General features: G+C 38.2%; 1 protein-coding gene across 9 annotated transcripts in view; it reads left to right on the forward strand.

Annotated features, from left to right (window-relative positions):
* The first annotated feature begins 1,010 nt into the window (after positions 1-1,010).
* The window catches only part of LOC125746621 (transcription factor 4-like), a 134,049-nt gene continuing 116,924 nt past the window's right edge, over positions 1,011-18,135 (forward strand). For 2 of the 9 annotated variants that reach the window (XM_049020829.1, XM_049020826.1), the window contains exons 1-3: positions 2,654-2,755; positions 2,986-3,024; positions 3,810-3,882. In XM_049020829.1, coding sequence (XP_048876786.1) covers positions 2,654-2,755; positions 2,986-3,024; positions 3,810-3,882 — 214 coding nt within the window. Of the gene's footprint in view, positions 1,226-2,653; positions 2,756-2,985; positions 3,025-3,064; positions 3,450-3,808; positions 3,883-18,135 lie in introns of those variants that run through there. The other 7 variants (XM_049020836.1, XM_049020828.1, XM_049020827.1 and 4 more) reach the window with 6 other exon arrangements.

Here is an 18,135-nt window from a genome sequence, read left to right on the forward strand (position 1 = left end):
AATATCTCAATAAGGTGTCTCTTTTCAAATTTTAACGAAAATAAATAGTACAGCATGCCTGTAGAAAGTATCCAGGATCCCCTAGTGGCCGCATTGCAAAAAAACAACATATATTTCAAGGATTCTCTCTCGTTACCAACCTATGCCACAATGAAAAATTCATTGTTCATATGCAGTATGTCATTTCACAGGCTTGCATGCTTAGCGGAAGTTTTCTGAATATTATTCTTAAAGAACAGGCAGGTAACACGTGTCCAGTCTAAACTCATGTCCAGCTGTCTTCAACGGAATATACAAGCAGAAGAAACCGATGCACAAGAAATTAATGCAGACTATATATAATTTATATATAAAAGATTGTAATTCATAATCCAAAATACAATATATCCAATACATACTCAGTATACATGTTTGAACAAAACAATAAGAAAATGCGTAAACTTCTGCAAAGATTAAAAGGTGCACAGCACAATTAAAAGCAAGAAAACCTGTTTCTGGCACCTGTACTTTTAATACCATAAATACAAGCATGGAAACACGTTTGTCTGTGGCCCATTTCATTTAAACTGTTTAAATACATCTATATTTAAAGCTTCCTATCATACAAGTATCTCGGAAATTTAATTCTCTGAGCAGATAGGGATATTTATTTATAGCGTAACACTGCTGTAAATCGCTATGGAGCTAACTATAATGGCGGTGCACTTTACAGGAATGAAACGATATTGCTTTTTCACATTTTCAGAGTTTTCCAAGTTATGCCGCTACAACATTAAAACCCCGTAGTTTTGCACCTTTCTAAAAACTCAAAACAACCATGTTCGTCTTTTTCATTCGACACACGCTACAATGTATCCCTCATAACTGTGTCCCGCTTATTTTTTCAATTATTCGCGATCTACTTCTCGCCAGATGGGACTGTAACACCCGCAAACTGGCGGCAAAACGCTCCTCGCGCGATTAGTTCGGACGGACGTAAAAGTCGCGTGACATCAGACGAACGTGACCCGGACCTGTGGGGCGACGCACGTCCCGGATGTTGACGTGACTTTATCATGCACGCTGTACTATACTGTGCATTTCATAATACTGTAGTATGTCGTTTAGGGTTATGGAAAGTAGCTAGTTAATCGGGTCGCTTTCTAAATGGAATATTAAAACAAACAAGAGCAGCAGCCAAATAATAAGGAACATCTGGACATAGCTACAACTTCATTTCCTGCAAGTGGGTCATGTTGGGAAACTATTATTTACGCTTTATATAGGCAGTTAGCTGCTTAGCCGAGTCGTTTTTGGAGGACTGTGACTAACGTGTTATTTGATATGGTAGCATTCCCTTTTCATGGATGAAAAACAAATGTACTCTAACGATTATTCTAATATTCCATTTTCTGATGATTAACCAGATTATGTTTCCGTTAGCAATGTATCATTTGACACGAATGGCCGTATAACATGCACTGAAACTGAAGACAACATTTTATTTATTGTTTTCAGTACTTTCGAAGTCTTTTAGTTAATTTATTTTTCCTTCAGACTGCTTGTCGGTATAAATGTATGAGATAATGCTGCCTAGTGACATATCTTGGCGCATACAAACGTGCACACACTTTTATTGTAATATTTGCGCGCAGCACATGTTTAGTATGTAGGTAGTCAACAATGTTTGTCGCCTGTTATCAAATACTCAAGTAAAAAGCTGTAATTTTAACTACAACACTTAATACAATCGCGGAGTTAATCATATGATCTATTATTATAACTCAGTTTTGTCTGAAGTTTAACATTCAGATCTGTTTCTCGAATGTCAGCTATATTTTTTTATATTTGATATTCTTAAGTTTATTGATTAATATGAGTGAAAGCTGCGCGGCCTGAATTATTGTAGATTCATCTTATGTAAAATCTCACTTCTTTACCGTTATTTCGACGTACCGTACGTATGTATGCATCCCATTTCCACCTTTACTTTCATGCGAATAAGTACTTACACTTTACACAAACCATAGACGAGAAGGCAATGTTAACTATATTATGAAAAAATCGGGTTAGAAACAATATATAAAATAATACAGCCTTTGCCGGGTGCCCAGTAATACTGTCAAGTAGCGTATACGACAGCGAAAAATGAACTTACCAATACATTAACTGTTAGGTAGGTGGCTGTCCAAACACACCATTTCGCGGCGCCCATGGGCTGCAAACTAGGTTGAAAACAAGCACAAAACGATTCGTAGTCCACACAATTAGGTACTTGATATATTACGAATATTTACAATCGTTCAGTTGTATTTTTTACTTCTATTGTAAAGTCACGTAGTTTTTATTGTCTGTGGTATTTATGTGGTTATGTATGTGTATGGTATGTGTGTAAATATATAGACTTTTCTGTAGAATTTCACTTCCAAGGTACGCTGCTTAAAATAGGAATCGAACTCAGTTTGGCTTGAGAGACACTTGCTTTAATGTGGGTTACTTTTATTTCTGTACTGTTCTGGATTGATTAACGTCAACCTCCTGTTGCATAATGATGTATTAAGAGAGAATAGGTTTAAAGTCGAAGTGGAATCTTGTGAGTGAGTCATCTGTGGTTCTGAAGAACATAGAGCCCCTTCCTTATTAGTGCGAAAGCTGGCTCACCGCAGTTTTTCCCATGTTTTTAGGTTTGTGTGATTTAGTTAAAATGCATCACCAACAGCGAATGGCTGCCTTAGGGACAGACAAAGAACTCAGCGACTTATTGGATTTCAGTGCGGTAAGCAATTGCTATACATAATCACTGTAAAATACTATTCTCATAACGTTTACCTTTTTGGTTATAAATAACATCTATTTTAGTGTTGATTTTTTTTTTTTTGGTCAACAATGAATTTAACATGACTCCATACCGCTTATATTTACTAATTGTGGTTGAAATGATTAAGTGTTTTCCAGAACATGTGCAGAGAAATATGATATTGCATTAGCAATCTTGTTGTTTTATAGATGCGAAACAACGATTTGAAAATGTTCCCGACATCAATGGTAGTATATCTTAAGTATATTTCTTTATTTCATAGACAATCGAAATGCTTTAGTATACATTTTATCTCAGATGTTAAGCATGACTCACTGGTATTTGATTGATACGATCTTGGATTGTCTTGCTGAAAGTAAAGAGTAGAGAAGAAAGTTGGACGGCCATTGAGATTTAGTGATACATGTTGTGAATCCATCATTGTGTAGTTTTTTCCTCCCATTGTTTTGTTACTGGCAGCCTTAAATGCGCAATTAACTTCAGTATCGCTGAGTCCTTTAAAGCTTAGCCGTGGCAAACGCTTTGCTTCCGAATAATAGTTTAACTTTTTTTCTGTCTACGTTTATTTATCAATTTAATTGTATATACAAATTTGATAGAGAATAGCGACGGGTAATTTTAAGATTATCCGTGGAATTACGCGAATTTACGGGTACGTAGCACTGAGTTTGCTCGTTTCCTTTTTTTAATCGTAGATGGCTTAATCCGATAGTTCGACTAACTATTAAGAAGCAAATGAATATCTGAAGCTGAAGTATGAGAAAATATACTCGGGCTTTCAGGATTATGAGAGAACGAAATGTTTGTTCAAGTTTCTTATTTAATAATAATTCTATCTTGACAGCAAATGTTATTGTATATGTTTCATGAATGTTTCACACAGTAACATTTTTAAGAATAATAAACTTCCAAAGAAGCTGTGCATACCACCTGAATGTGTTAGATTAACGATTCGATAATGTAATTAACTTTAGCAAAATCTTTTTTTTAAGTTTTGTTTGTCTTCTTTTAGATGTTTTCTCCCCCTGTAAGCAGTGGAAAAAATGGACCAACATCCCTTGGAAGTGGACATTTTACTGGCTCAAGTATGTTAATCACAATTTGCTTTAAAAGGTTTTAGAGAGTGTTATGTGTGAATTTAGAAATTGTGGTTTTATAATTTATTTGGTAAACATTTCAGTTTTTTGCCAAATGTTTCTGAGTAGTATGTGAGATGCATTTCCGTTTGACATTTCTTCAAAGCGGTTGTTGACAGAAATGGTTCATTTTGATTCTGGTGACTGTGGTCACTACATGTCAGCATTTAGACTTTAGTATGTGGAAGCTAAGTTATAATTCTTACTATGGGCTGCATTTGAAGTTTATGCAAGTGGAACTTGCATTTTAAGTTCTCATATAGTCATACGTGCAGATAGACATCTTGATTAAACTTATCTTCTGAAAATTAATTTTTTTTTTTGCTATGATTATTCTAACACTCTTGTTTGAGGTTTGTTCACAGTACTTTTTTCCCATACCAGAATATTTTATTTTTTATATATTTGTTTTCTTTTCTTTTATAACAGATTTAATGCATTTATAAATTATTAAATTTAATTTAATTCAGCTAGCTTTAGTGCCAGCATAGGAAATGCAGTTGTTTTCTTGCATATCATGATTATTATTATTATTATTATTAATAATAATAATAATAATAATAATAATAATATCACCAGAAAAAAAATCATTTTAATTTTAAAAAGATATATATTAGTGCCATGCCATATATGTTTGGTTTGGTATTGTTGTTCTCTGCTGTAAGCAGTCAAGCTGAGTCTTGCCATGTTTTTCAGAGCATATGTCCCTGTCAGAATGTTCTGTGATCAGTTAGTGAATCATCCAGTATTTCATGGTTTTTTTTGGTAACAGGTAGCAAGCACTACATCTAATAATTGCCTTAAAATTTGTGACTAAATCAGATTAAATATACATGTGAAGTTTTTCTGCTTATTCTTGGCTAGTGAATTTAATTATTTTGAGAAGAGAGACTGTATATTTTTTTTCTGTCGCCATGCAACTTACAGGAGTCAGTCAGAAGGACTTGAGAATAATCTATAAGATGTGAATTTTATAACAGTTTCTTTCTTTTATATATTTTCTCCCGGCTGAAATGTCAGTTTAGGCGGTGACTGAAAACTCTTGGTCTGCTACTTTTCTTTTGTCAAAGGATGGCTGTACCGATGATCAGTAAAGCTTAATTCTGCCAGTTTATAGTTTTTCGCATCTGAGAAATTTGGGCCGGAGCTGATATTCTGATCACATGCCATATTTTTGTTTTCTTAATCAGCATAACTTATTAAGTCACAGCTCAGAGTAAGAATGTTTTAATAATATCCTGCTCCATTTCATGTACTTGTACACAGACTGATAAAACGCTCCTCTCATGCTTGAGTGTTCCTTTTCTCTATTCATTTAAATCTGGTTTGGTCATGCTTGTCAATCAAAAAGGATGGATTGCATTCAAGAGAGTGCTGAAGCTAAGCAACCTGTCACTTAATAATTTTCTTCCCCTCCTACCGTCCATTGCCTCTGATAATGTTTATCTTGCTCCTAGTAAGCAGAACAATTACAAAGAGCTGTGCTGTAATTGTGCATTGGATTAGCTGTTAATGGACATTTTAGTAATAATAGCATTTTTATTAGTACCGTTAATGCAAATAATTATGTAAATAATAATTCCATGCTTTGTGTCTACCTCTTGCGCCTTTTGTGACCTTTGCAGTCAGCCTGAGTTAAATTGTAGTTATTGCTGTTGCTTTTTAATGCATCTGCAGGTGTGATAGATCAATGAATGTTACAACTAGTATATACTGTATCTATTTAAATATTATGCACTGTCTTCTGCTGTCGATGAGTGGAATCAAAGCATAGAAATTATAATGTGTGAAGTGGACACTAGTAGAAAATATTTGCACTTTTATAAAGGGATAATTTTTTTCCTTCTTTTGTTTTTCCCTTTACTTTTGTTTTATGGCCTGGATCAAATTCTCTGAGCTCGTTTTGGATTGGGAAGTGTGTGGAGTTTCCCCTATGTATCTGTATTTAGTATAAAAGCTACTTTTAAATTAACTTTTTCTTGCCTGGCCCCTCATCCTGGGTGTTTCCTGCTTTATGCCCTGTATGCTTCCTGGGTAGTCTGGAGGCTTATTGTGACCCTGCAGTAGAAATGTGGCTGTGGAGCATGGCTGTGGGGATGAACCTATTCTTCTTAGTTTTCCTCATCATGGGCAACGTTCATTTCCGGGGCTAATGACTTGATGGTCAGATTGTCTGAGTAAGTGCATATTTCCTGTATACTGAAATGGTTAATAGCTTATGGTTTCTGGGTTTTTGACCAGTTGTGTAAAATGGGCCATGGTGCTAAAGTATTAAGTCATTGTCTAATACACAGAAACACATGCAAAAAGATTTGATACCTTTTTTGATGCTATCGGTTTGCAGTATTTTCGAATGTAATTGGAAACCTGCGGGAGAACGTTTGGCTCTGTATAGCATGTAACAAAAAGTATTTCTGTAATATTTTCTTCCGTATAATTAATCGTACATTGTGATGAAAGTCATTAAATAAAGAGGTACTGCAGAGATGAAGATGAACAAGCAAGAACTTGGTTGAATTTGATACAAAAAGCAACCTGTAATCTACATTAGGACTAAAATTAAGATTTATTTGAAAGTGCATGTTTTAAATGAAGGTATTTCCATAAAAGGACAGTTGAAATTAAATTGCCTGGGGAAAAACATAGTCGTATAACAAAGATAATTTCTCTTCTGGCATGTAAATGTTTGTTATGTGAAGTGCATAGACCTTCATGCTGTACTGCTGATATTACTGGTATTATTAATCAGATAGTTTAGAAGTGCCTTAATGCTTATTACTGTTTACACATTTCTGATTACCGTTAAATGTTTTGAAGCAAGGGGTTATGGTTAAATGGTATAGACACATGTTCTAAGAAGACACTGTGTAATATTGGAGTCTAAATGACCTCTTTTCACATGGTAGCAACAGGACTTCTGACTTACAATGTTGGGAGAAAATGAGACACACAAACCAACATTATGGGTTAATATTTTTGACTGTTGCTGTATCTTAATAGGCTAAATTCAGATTTGCTATCCATTCTTATATCACACATTCTGTGGTATATTCAGACACTGAAAATTATTGTAATTTAGGTCTCTTAGAATAATTACATTTACATACATTTTATAAATATTTTACAGAAAGTCTGGTTGTGGTTTTGTGGGAAGCAATTTTTATTAAAAAAAAATAAGGTGCAGAGCAGTTTTTAATTTCTCATACTTTATGAATATCTTATTTGATTTCCTTATGAAATTGTAGGTTGTGTATGTAATATATGGGACTAGCTCATTATGAATATTATTGTCAGAGGGAGGTAAATTTTTAGGGGGTGTGGTTATTTATATCTGAACACACCAGATGTGAATCTTATTTTTGAATCTGATTGTTTCTGGTTCTCTTAGTATTTTTCTTCATGCTAACATTACATTCTGACTCTGTACACAGTATTGTATTATACACAATGTTCTTGACTAAACTGCAGAGTTTTTAAAAATAATTCAAAATCATTCCTATTAAAAGGAATTTAAAATGTGCATTACTTCTTAAAATGCAGATTTTTATTATGATAACAACATTTTAAACCAGATCGTAATGTAAATACTTTTCTTCGAATAATTGATTTGCCTTATGAGCTATTATAGTTTGCAATAAGGGGGAGTTCTAGACTGTATGCAGTTGCATTGTGTATTTGTATGAGCCAGCTGTTCCTGCGGCCATGGCATCCTTGCGTTGGGTGGAAGGAGTGCTCCCCCACTGATTCTGCTGGGGCACCCCTGCCGCCATCTGTTGTAGGCATGCTCCAGGAATGCAAGGGTTAATGAAGTAGTAGAAGGCGCTGGGTGGGTGGAGTATTATTTATACAGCCAGCCATCCATCCATATTTTCTCGGGTTGCAGGTAGCTATGTGTGTGTGTGTATGTATGTATGTATGGATGTATGTATAAAATATACATATATAAAACATGTAAAATCGTTATTTGAAATGAAAATACGAAATCAACTGCTTTTACAGGTTTTGTTATTAGTTTTCTTTATTTGATTACTTGCGGTATATTGCAGGTGACAGAATTAGCATAGCTGAATTTGTATCCCTTGTTCTGTGAATGTTCAGCATGGGGGTTAACATGAAGAAAATGAATTTGATGTTTGATACAGTATTGGTGTTCTAACTTTTTTTTTCTTGAACCGTTACTCTGTAGTATTCACAGGTTCTTTTGTTCGGCCAGTCTATACGGTTTGTGGTTGGTTTGTAGCTGTGAAAATATGTACTTTATTTGCAACTGCACTTTCCCCCCCATTTTCTGCAGCTTAAAGTAATTAAAGCACAGATTAGCTCGGAAATATACATTTTTAGGCTTCCAAGCCCATCTGCAGGAAAGCCTATTGTGTCTGTTTGTGTTGTTTTTTTTCTCTCTGCCAGGCAACAAGACTTGGCATGATTGTCAGACACGTATTGAACTTGCACATGGAAGCTTGCCGGGTGGGGTGGGGGAGCTGAAGGCAATGTAATCTTGTTCTGTCCAGAAGATGGTAAATTTGAAAATTTCAGACAACCCCAAGTATATTTTTTTTATCTGGTCACTATTAAAATAATATGAATAAGAAGAATCAGTTGATATGAAAACATTTTTTTTTTTTCTTAGCGATCAATCTCAAGTTGTGTTTGGATGGGTGACTAAAATTAGCACATAAAAATACAATTTTCAGGTAGTAATTGCCAGAAAGTTAATATACTTCTCTAGCCGTTGGCTTAAAAGCACCATTCATGGAACCAAAACTGGCAAAGCTTTTGTTTATTTATTGGTTACTACTTGCATACTAAACATAAAGCTGGTAGTAATTGACATTAACATTCCATTACGCTTTCTCGCATCAGCAACTCTAACATTACAATAATGTTTAAGTGTTTCGTGAATCTGTGAGTCTGTGCCTTTGTCAAAAAACATCGGCTGCCCCAGGGTTTCCAAACAGCTGACCTTGCGCTTCTCTATATCCAGGTACCTGTCGACGTTCTATCAAGTAATGTCCAATCGCATTTCTGTCCAAGGTCCTTGGTAAATAATATACACCGATCAATAGGTGTCTGAAGGTGGACATATTAGAATTTTAATGGGTGTATCACTTAGTGTAACAGGTGCAGGAGAATCGGAAGAGCTTCCAACTGTATAATGACCCACCGTCCATATCTTGCTTGTAATACAGTATGCATACAGCTACAGTAAGCAGATATGCTACAGGCACAGTACCTGTATTGTGCCATTTCATTATAAAGATACTGTACTGTACAATATTTTAATACATTTACTGTATAATATACATAAATATTTTGCTGTAGTTTTAGGTGCTGTCTTTTTTCAGTTCCCATTGTTTACCACATGCATTTTTTGATTACGTAGTGCAGTGTATTTCTTATTTTTCATGAGATAAATAACATAAATCTCTTTTCATTATAATTTGTGATTTTATTTACGTTATTTGCTTTAGAGTATCACGAGTATATTACAGTATTGAACTTAATGTCTTGCCTTTACCCTATAACAAAAGCACACGGTTTCGTTCACATCTGGGACCGGGACCACACAAGTGAATTTGTGTGTGTGTGTGTCTGTATTTGTGGGTCATGTATATATTACATTGCAAGGGCCAGATGTCCCTATAATCTGATAAGACTTGTTATTTTGACTTTATGGGGACAAGCTTATAAAAATCTCTCACTGTAATCAAAAAAACTAAAAATGCCAAAAGTCTTGTATTTTCTTTGGTTACCTATGGTAAATGTTATGGCTTGCTGGGGGGATTTAGGTTTCATTGTTGTTGTTGTTGTTAGGGTTTTTCCAGTATAAATAAATGGACGGTCCCCATAAAGATATGAATATAAAAGTGTGTGTGTGTCTCATAGGGGAACAACTCCTGTGCCCTGGGAAAACGAGCAACTTAGTAAAACCTGCATTCAAACAACTTGTTGTATGCATACGCAATGAAATTCTATTGTTTGCTCCAGATGCTGCTAAAAAGAAAAAAAAATGCGTAAAAATGAAAAAACAAAAAAAAAACACCATAAAATAGCACAGTAGATAGCATGCTAATGGAACCATAAGTTTGGAATGTGGAGCATTTTTAGGTAATTCCACTATTGACTGCTTTGTTGTTCATATTTATATTTTATTGGTGATTCAGCTGTTGGAGGGAAAAGGCCAGTGAGCCAAATGAAACGACAGTAGATAATGTCAACGGACGGAACTGTGGTTGATGCTGTACTTCGGCTGTCTGCTTAAAAAGGAAAATCATGTTTTGCCTCTTTATTCTGCAAACAAGCAAATATGCTTAATCCACAGATATGGTGTAAATGTTAGTATTAGTAGTATGGACTGAAAATCTAGAATGTATTGCTTATTGGAAAATAATGCAATCAGCTGCATAGTCTGAACAAGTTTATATGCTACGGCGTAGGCTGTGATGAATTATTCCAAATAAATTGTTAGTCACTGCCACTAAAAACCCACACATGTGCCCAGTTAAGTGTAGAATGGTTACCAGTTAGACAAGTGTACTGGTCAGGTAGTTCCACTCTCAGGAGTGCAAGTAGATCCAATGTAGTATCGGATTGTGAGGACACACTACTTCCGTTGAACCAATATTATCTCATTTTAATTAAAACAGTTGTTTTTATTAAAATTCACAAATCTTTTAGCATAATTGATTCGCCTACTAGACCAATCATGATATATTCGTTTATACTGTTATTTCTATTATGGCTATTCACATGTGTTTGAAACATTTATTTCTAAATGTATGTTTAAATTTTTTTTTATATTTGTTCAGTTCTCTGAACATTGCAGTATTGTGTTTGGCCATGTAGAAGCGCATGACTTAATACAGCGCTGTAGAGCGTGTAGTGAAAAAATGCAATTAAAAGTGCTTAAGTCAGTGGCAGAATGCACAGAAGGGTCATTTATATGTGATACGCCCATATTTTGGTATTTCTCCAAACTAAGGTGTATCTACGCTAAATGCACATAAACCCTAGCATGCATAAAGACGACTTAAACTGATCGTTTTGCTCATTCCTTTTGTTTTTAATTGATTTCTTTATTGTTATTTTTCTGCTTTATTGTGTTTATTTGTTTTGTGTACAGCACTTTGGCTGACACATGGTGTCGTTCCATGTGCTTTAAAAATAAGGCAGTTGATTATGTTGATGGGATAATAGGCTTATATATATAGTGTATGTGTGTGTCAAAGTGTCATGTTATTCATGGTTTTATATGTCTAAATATGATTTTAATACTGCATTGCTGCCATGAAACTTTGATAAAGACAATAACTCAAAAACCATTTGATGGATCTTTTTCAGACTTTGTAGCAAGATTGTATGTGTGACGAACTGGAACTGATTAACATTTTCGGACCAATCACCTCAAAATCAAAACTGCATCGCATGGTACCGTAATAGCAAACATTTGGGCAGCTTAGACACTTGATCTTGTCATGATAACTTGAAATTGAAGTAACAGCGGAGAGGATGAATGAAATATGCAGCTTATCCTTGTAAACTGGGTAACTGTTTCTTTTTATTGCTCTTTGCTGTATTTGTTCTATAAGTTCTTTAATGGGCCTTCTTGCCATCCATCCATTGCATCCATTCCATTTTCTGCCAGTTGTCCAGGATCGGGTCGCGGGGGCAGTTGACTAAGCAGGGATGCCCAGACCTCCCTCTCACCAGCAACCTCCTTCAGCTCTTCCAGGGGAATATTAAGGTGTTTCCAAGCCAGCGGAGAGATATAGCCTCCAGTATGTCCTGGGTCTGCCTTGGGGCCTCCATCCGGTATAGATGCCTGAAGCACGTCAACTGGCTCCTTTCAATGTGGAGGAGTAGTGGCTCTAGTTTGATCCTCTCCCGAATGTCCGAGTTCCTTACCCTGTCTCTAAGGCTGAGCACAGACACCCTGCAGAAGAAGCTCACTTCTGTCACTCGTATCTGTGATCTCATTCTTTTGGTCGATACCCAGAGCTCATGGCTCTAGGTGAGGTTAGGAACGGACACTGACTGGTAAATTGAAAGCTTTGCCGTCCAGCTTGGCTCCTTCTTCGCCACAACAAAATGGTACAGTGTTGGCATTACTGCCAATGTTGCACCGATCTGTCTGTTGGTCTCCTGCTCCCTTCTTCCCTCACTCGTGAACAAGCCTCCAAGATACTTAATCTCCTCCGCTTGGGGGAACAACTCATCCCCCCACCAGGCCCGGGCAATCCACTCTTTTCCGGTCAAGAACTATGACCTCAGATTTGGAGGTGCTGATCCGCATTCTGGCCGCCTCACACTCAGCTGCAAAGTGCCCCAGTGCATGCTGCAGGTCACTAGCTAGTGATGCCAACAAGACTACATCATCTGCTAAAAGCAAGGATGAGATCCTGAGGCTCCCAAACCGCACCACCTCCGTTTCTTGGCTATGCCTAGAAATTCTGTCCATAAAATTTATGAACAGAATCCGTGACAAAGGGCAGCCTTGACGGTGTCCAACACCCACTGGGAATGAGTCTGACTTACTGCTAACAATGCAAACCAAGCTTTTGCTCTGTTTGTACAGAGACCTGATGGCCCACAACAACAGAACCCATAGCCCATACTTCTGAAGCACCCTTCACAGGACCTTCCGAGGGACATGATGGTATGCCTTTTCCAAGTCCACAGAACGCATACGCATAGACTGGTTAGTCAAGCTCCCATGAACCCTCCAGTATCCTTGTGAGGGTAAAAAACTGGTCCAGTGTTCTGCAGCGAGGATGTAATCCACATTGTTCCTCCTTAATCTGAAGGTCAACCAATGGACGGGCTCTCCTCTTCAGTATCTTGGCATAGACCTTCCAAGGGAGGCTGAGGAGTGTGATTCCCCTGAAGTTGCTGCATGTCCTCAGACTACCACCCTAGTCTGCCAATACCTAACATCCATGCAGTGTTGAAGTGGTGTGTCAGCCAAGACAGCCCAACAACATCAAGAGCTGTCAAGAACTCATCGACTTCTAGAGCCTTACCATCGAAGAGTATTTTTTTTTTTCTTTGACTACTTCACTGATCTCTGCTCTAGAGATGGGCATGTGCCCCCTCTGAGTCTTCCAGCACTACTTCCTCCAAAGACGGTGTATCAGTGGAATTCATTAGATCTTCAGAGTATTCTTTCCATCACCCGACTATATCCCTAATTGAGGTTCTCCAGCTCTACTGTAAACAGCATAGGTAGAGCCCTGCTTCCCCCTCCCCCAGAGCTGTCTATCTGCCAGAAACTTTTCAAGGCTGACCAAAAGTTCTTCTGCATAGCCTCACCAAACCCCTCCCACACCTAAATTTGCTTCAACAACCGCCAGAGCCACTTTCCGCTTCCCTGCCGGTACCTGTCAGATGATTCAAGAGTTCCACAGGTCAACTAAGCTTGGAAGGCCTCCGTCTTTTGCCTGACAGCTTCCTTTACCACTGGTGTCTACCATCGGGCTCGGGGATTGCCGCCACGACAGGCACTAACAACCTTATGGTCCCAGCTCTGCAATGCCGCCTCACCAATGGCCCATTCAGGCTCAGTGTCCACTGACTCCATCGGGAGAGAATAGAAGTTCTGCCGGAGTGTAAGATCTACCAGACAGGATTTCCCCCAGCGGAACAGTGGAGTCTCCAGAAGGGGCGCCTCCCAGCACCCCCTCCAGGGTGTCAAAGAAGGCCAGATACTCAGGATTGGTGTTTGGTGTGTACGCACAGATGACAGTCAGAGCCCTACCCACCAAGTCAAAGGGAGGCGATCCTCTCATTCAGCGGAATAAACTCCAACACACTGGGGGGCTTTAAGCAGACCCAACCCTGCCCGGCACCTCTCCCCATGCGCAACTCCAGAGTGGAATAGAGTCCAGCCCCTCTCCAGGAGTTTGGTTCCAGAGGCCGAGCTGTGGGTTGAGGTGAGCTCCAACTATATCAAGTCAGTATCTTTTACCTCCTGCACCAACTTGGGCTCCTTTCCCAACAGAGAGGTTATAGTCAATGTGCCGAGAGCGAGTTTTGGTTGCTGACCAAAGTCCATCGAGGCCCCTGCCTTCGACTGGTTTAGTTTGGGATCTTATTAACACTTCACAAAAATATTGTACGGACAAAATCTTTATATGAACATTTTCCCCATAATAGACAAATCTACCCAAACTTGGAACTGCAGGACACAGGACAACAGGGAGAAAATAGAGGCTACAGCCGCCATCTTGAGAATATAGCCATCTGCTATGTGAACATATTCTGTGGATCATTTTGCAAACTTTCCAGGAACATTGTACAGATCAGTGCACAAAATGATTTTCTCAATACTCTAGATGATTATTTTTTTTTTGAATACTTCATATTTTTTTGGCAGACCCCTAGCTGGTCGTCGAAATGTATTGTGGGGAGCTTGGTGAAATTTCTTGTGAGGGGATTTAATTGTCACTCTTTTTGGAGAGGTGAGTGTGTGTAAGGTAGGCTTTTAACCCTCTGGGGTCGAGTGCGTTGGTGGCGATGCAGCGTACTTTTCGCGTCTGTTTCAGTTTCATTTAGCTGAAATCTTCATGTAGAATCATGAAAAAACTGTTCTGGTGACCCACCTCAGCCCGTTCAGTAATCTGTCTTCTTTTCAAAAACATCAATTGTCGGAAGTATCAGGTTAAATCGGCAAAAAAGTAAACCAACCTTTCTTTGCTTTACCTGCATCGGATGCATGTAGTGCCACCCTCACCTGAAGATTGCTATTCGCATTATAAATAGTCACATTTCCACGTATTCAAATCGCATTCGCATGGTAATTTGATGAACAACGCAACAGTGAAACGCGATCCAGATACATCCCCATCAGCGCCATTAAAGTGGGGGATGTGGCCAGGTGTGAATGGCTCATTCATACACATGAAAGTTGCTACATATTCAATGAAAGGAACCCAGAAATAGTGACATGAGTTCGGTTTTTCTTATTTATTTGTCCAACTGGATGTTGCAACTACACCATTTAGTCATCTTCACGTTCCCAAGACTTTGGTGATCAGATATCTGGGATCAAAACAAACTGCCACCATTGCTTACAATGTACTTTTATAATGTTTCTGCAAGTGTTCCAAACTGCATTTTGCAATATCTGTACTTTGACGTCAGATTACAAACTTAAATTAAATCTGACATATTTACAATATACATTAAAATAAAGATGAGTGTAATGGCAAAACAAATATATATATAATTTTTAGAGAAATGTGTGATCATGCCCCAGTCAATGAAAGTGTGTTTCCTACCCCTAGACCCCAGAGGATTAACCCCTCCCATTCAGTGAATTCTACACTTAATTGAATAAATGTCAGGAAATACTTCAGTGGTGTTGGATAAATAGCCTGACCCTGCACTTGTACCCTACACTTCCTTCTCCACTATGTAACTGTATATGTGTGTGTCTGAAACGGAGAGCGATTAACCAGATTTAACAATTATAAATGTGAGTTCAGCCATCGGGCAAGATAGGCACTTGTTTGCCAGTATTTTTTTGTCGTTTTGTGGGCAAGGAATTTGTATATTCTTAGTGAAGAAGCCAAAAGTCAGAAATACATTGATTTGTAAATACTGTTCTTGTTGATTGTAGCTAACCCCTTGTATATGGTGTAAATAAGAATGTTCAGGTCTTTTTTTACATCTGTCCCCTCTACAGCTGATCAGCCCTTATTGAAAAATATTATTTTGTGTCCCGCACATTCGTGGACTTGATTTAGTATTGCATCAACAGCTCTCCGGTAGCTCGACAGATACAGCACCATGTGCACATAAATCGTACCTCTTTCCTCTACTGTAAGCTCTTTTGGATAAAAGCATCAGTTAAATGTAAATGAGGTTACATATACATTGTGGCTATGAAAACGATGTACATGGCCCCTCCTGACCTCTGTATATACTGTTATACCATGGCTTTGGTAAATTCTATTTTCTTATTTGTCCAGAGATATCACATTGGTGTTGGTTTTCACTTAACCACACAGAAAGTTCTGGTAGGCTAACAGTTCTATGTTAATGTGTTTTTAATGTTTTATTAAGAGCGTTAATATAGAAACCTTTGTAACTTTTTACTTTGATTATTTTTACAGATTTATTTAGTGCTTTTCACAATTTAAAAATTGCCTCAAAGCAGCTTAAAAGGTAGCTTGGTCCAGTTCCTAATGAGCAAGCTTAGGGCGACTGTGGCAGAGTGAAAGCTCCTTAAAGTAGAGACAGGAGGAAATGTTAGTGCTAAACCAAGACTCGGGGAACTCATCCTCCTATGGAATCAGAGAAAACACACGAGTGCTAAGTGTCTATTGTTAATTATGGATAGGCTAAAAACATCAGAGAAAATGGATGGAAGCTCTGGCGAGCCCAGCTATAATGGGTTGGCTTGAAGGGAGAGCCAGAAGGTAGCATAAACATGATGGAAATAATCCAGTCTTGGTTATAAGCATTCTGTTCTGAGCCCCTCAACTGTTTGAGGTTGCACTCATGTAGTAGGAATCATCCTGTTTATTTGTGAATGACATGGTATTTTAATATACTTTTAGCATCGGTTCACTGAACTGAAGGGACATCGTGACTGGGGTACCTAACAAGACCCCTAGACACACACCCAGACACAAGTCCAGGTGATATGCAGAACATTTATTAAATAGACAGAGCACAAAGAATTCAAAATGGGAATATCTGCCTTAATATCCTGTTCTGGGCAGGTGGAGATCGCTTACCAAATGATGTAGCGAGAAACATGTAGAGGATCTGGTTCGGTGTTGACAGTGTCATGAGTTGTACAAATCAGGCACTGTCATGAAATATGCTGTAAAGTGTAGTGCTCTGCATGTGCAGACGTGCAGGGTGCAAATTGGGCATGCTCAGTCAGATATTTTACAAAACTGTAAGTTACCTGTAAACTTCTGGGGGCCACGGTCGACACTTGAGAAGGTAATGCGGCAAAACTGTTCAACCACCTTAAAAGGGACTGTTGACATTCATTTTTCCATATCCATTGATCTTGAAAGTGGGTTGGCATATGTTAAGTTTGAGGGTGTGATTAAGATTCAGGAAACAGTCTAGTATTTTTTTAAATAATCACCGATTGTATTTGAAAGAGGGAACAACAGTGTTTGAGATTCACGATATGTCATTTGCAGTAACCAAATTCTCCCTTTTCAACTATGGTAAAGTTTTTTTATTCTGTGGCACCTTTAACAGTCAAATACACTGACTGGCCAAAAAAAATGTCACTGCTTGAATTGAAATCAGCAGATACTTAAAAGCCAATGATAGCATCTTTATTAAAGCTTAGCAATGTTATGCAGCAATAAGGTAAAGTCAGCTGAGTACCTGAATCCATCAATGAATTTTTTTCTTACCTAAAGGCATGGGCATATTCCAGGATTATAATGCCAAGATTCATAGGGCTCGAACTGTCAAAGAGTGGTTTAGGGAGCGCAAAGAATCATTTTCACTGGTGAATTGGGCTTGGCCTTAGCCCCGCTGAAAGTCTTTCAGATGTGCTTAAGAGGTTTTCAGGTTGCCTGAATTGTAAAGCAAAGATAGTAGCAGTGTTCCACTGACTCTGGGCTGCTGGCTCCTTGTATGTTTTTCTTCTCCTTGTAGCCCCAAAGTCTGTAATTGTGATGGGCCAGAGCAGTTTCCTCCTCAGTAATTGCAAGAGTATTAGTCTAAAACAGAGAAAACACTGATTGCACAGAGGATGCACTTAAATAATCCTTTCTAGACGGAGCATCTGTAAGTTCCTGCAGTAGCTTCAGTGTCTTGTTAACTGGCTCGGGGACCTCTGTGTCCTGCCATGCTGGAACCAGGTGCCATGTCTTTCCGTCATCAGAGAGGACTTATGACGGAGCCCATTGTAGGATGCGCTCAACCACTTTCTGCCTTGTGGCCCATCTAATCGGGCACTCTGTAATCAGACCATATACAGGTAAGTTTAATTCCCTCTGTGCAATCTTCAGTGCCGCCGCCTTTTTCTGACTGTGGGAGAAATGTCCCACCAACATTTTGTAAACTTTATCAGTGAGTTTTATATGCGCTATCTGTTGGTGGTAGTTTCTGTCTAAATGCTGCATGCTGGATTGTCTACAACTTAGTTGTCTATAAACTTAGGCTATGTCTGCACTGATATGTTTTTGTTTAGTAACGCAAAAAAATTCTTTCCGTTTAGCCTTC

This window comes from Brienomyrus brachyistius, chromosome 7, assembly GCF_023856365.1.
Source record: "Brienomyrus brachyistius isolate T26 chromosome 7, BBRACH_0.4, whole genome shotgun sequence".
Classification (NCBI taxonomy): domain Eukaryota; kingdom Metazoa; phylum Chordata; class Actinopteri; order Osteoglossiformes; family Mormyridae; genus Brienomyrus; species Brienomyrus brachyistius.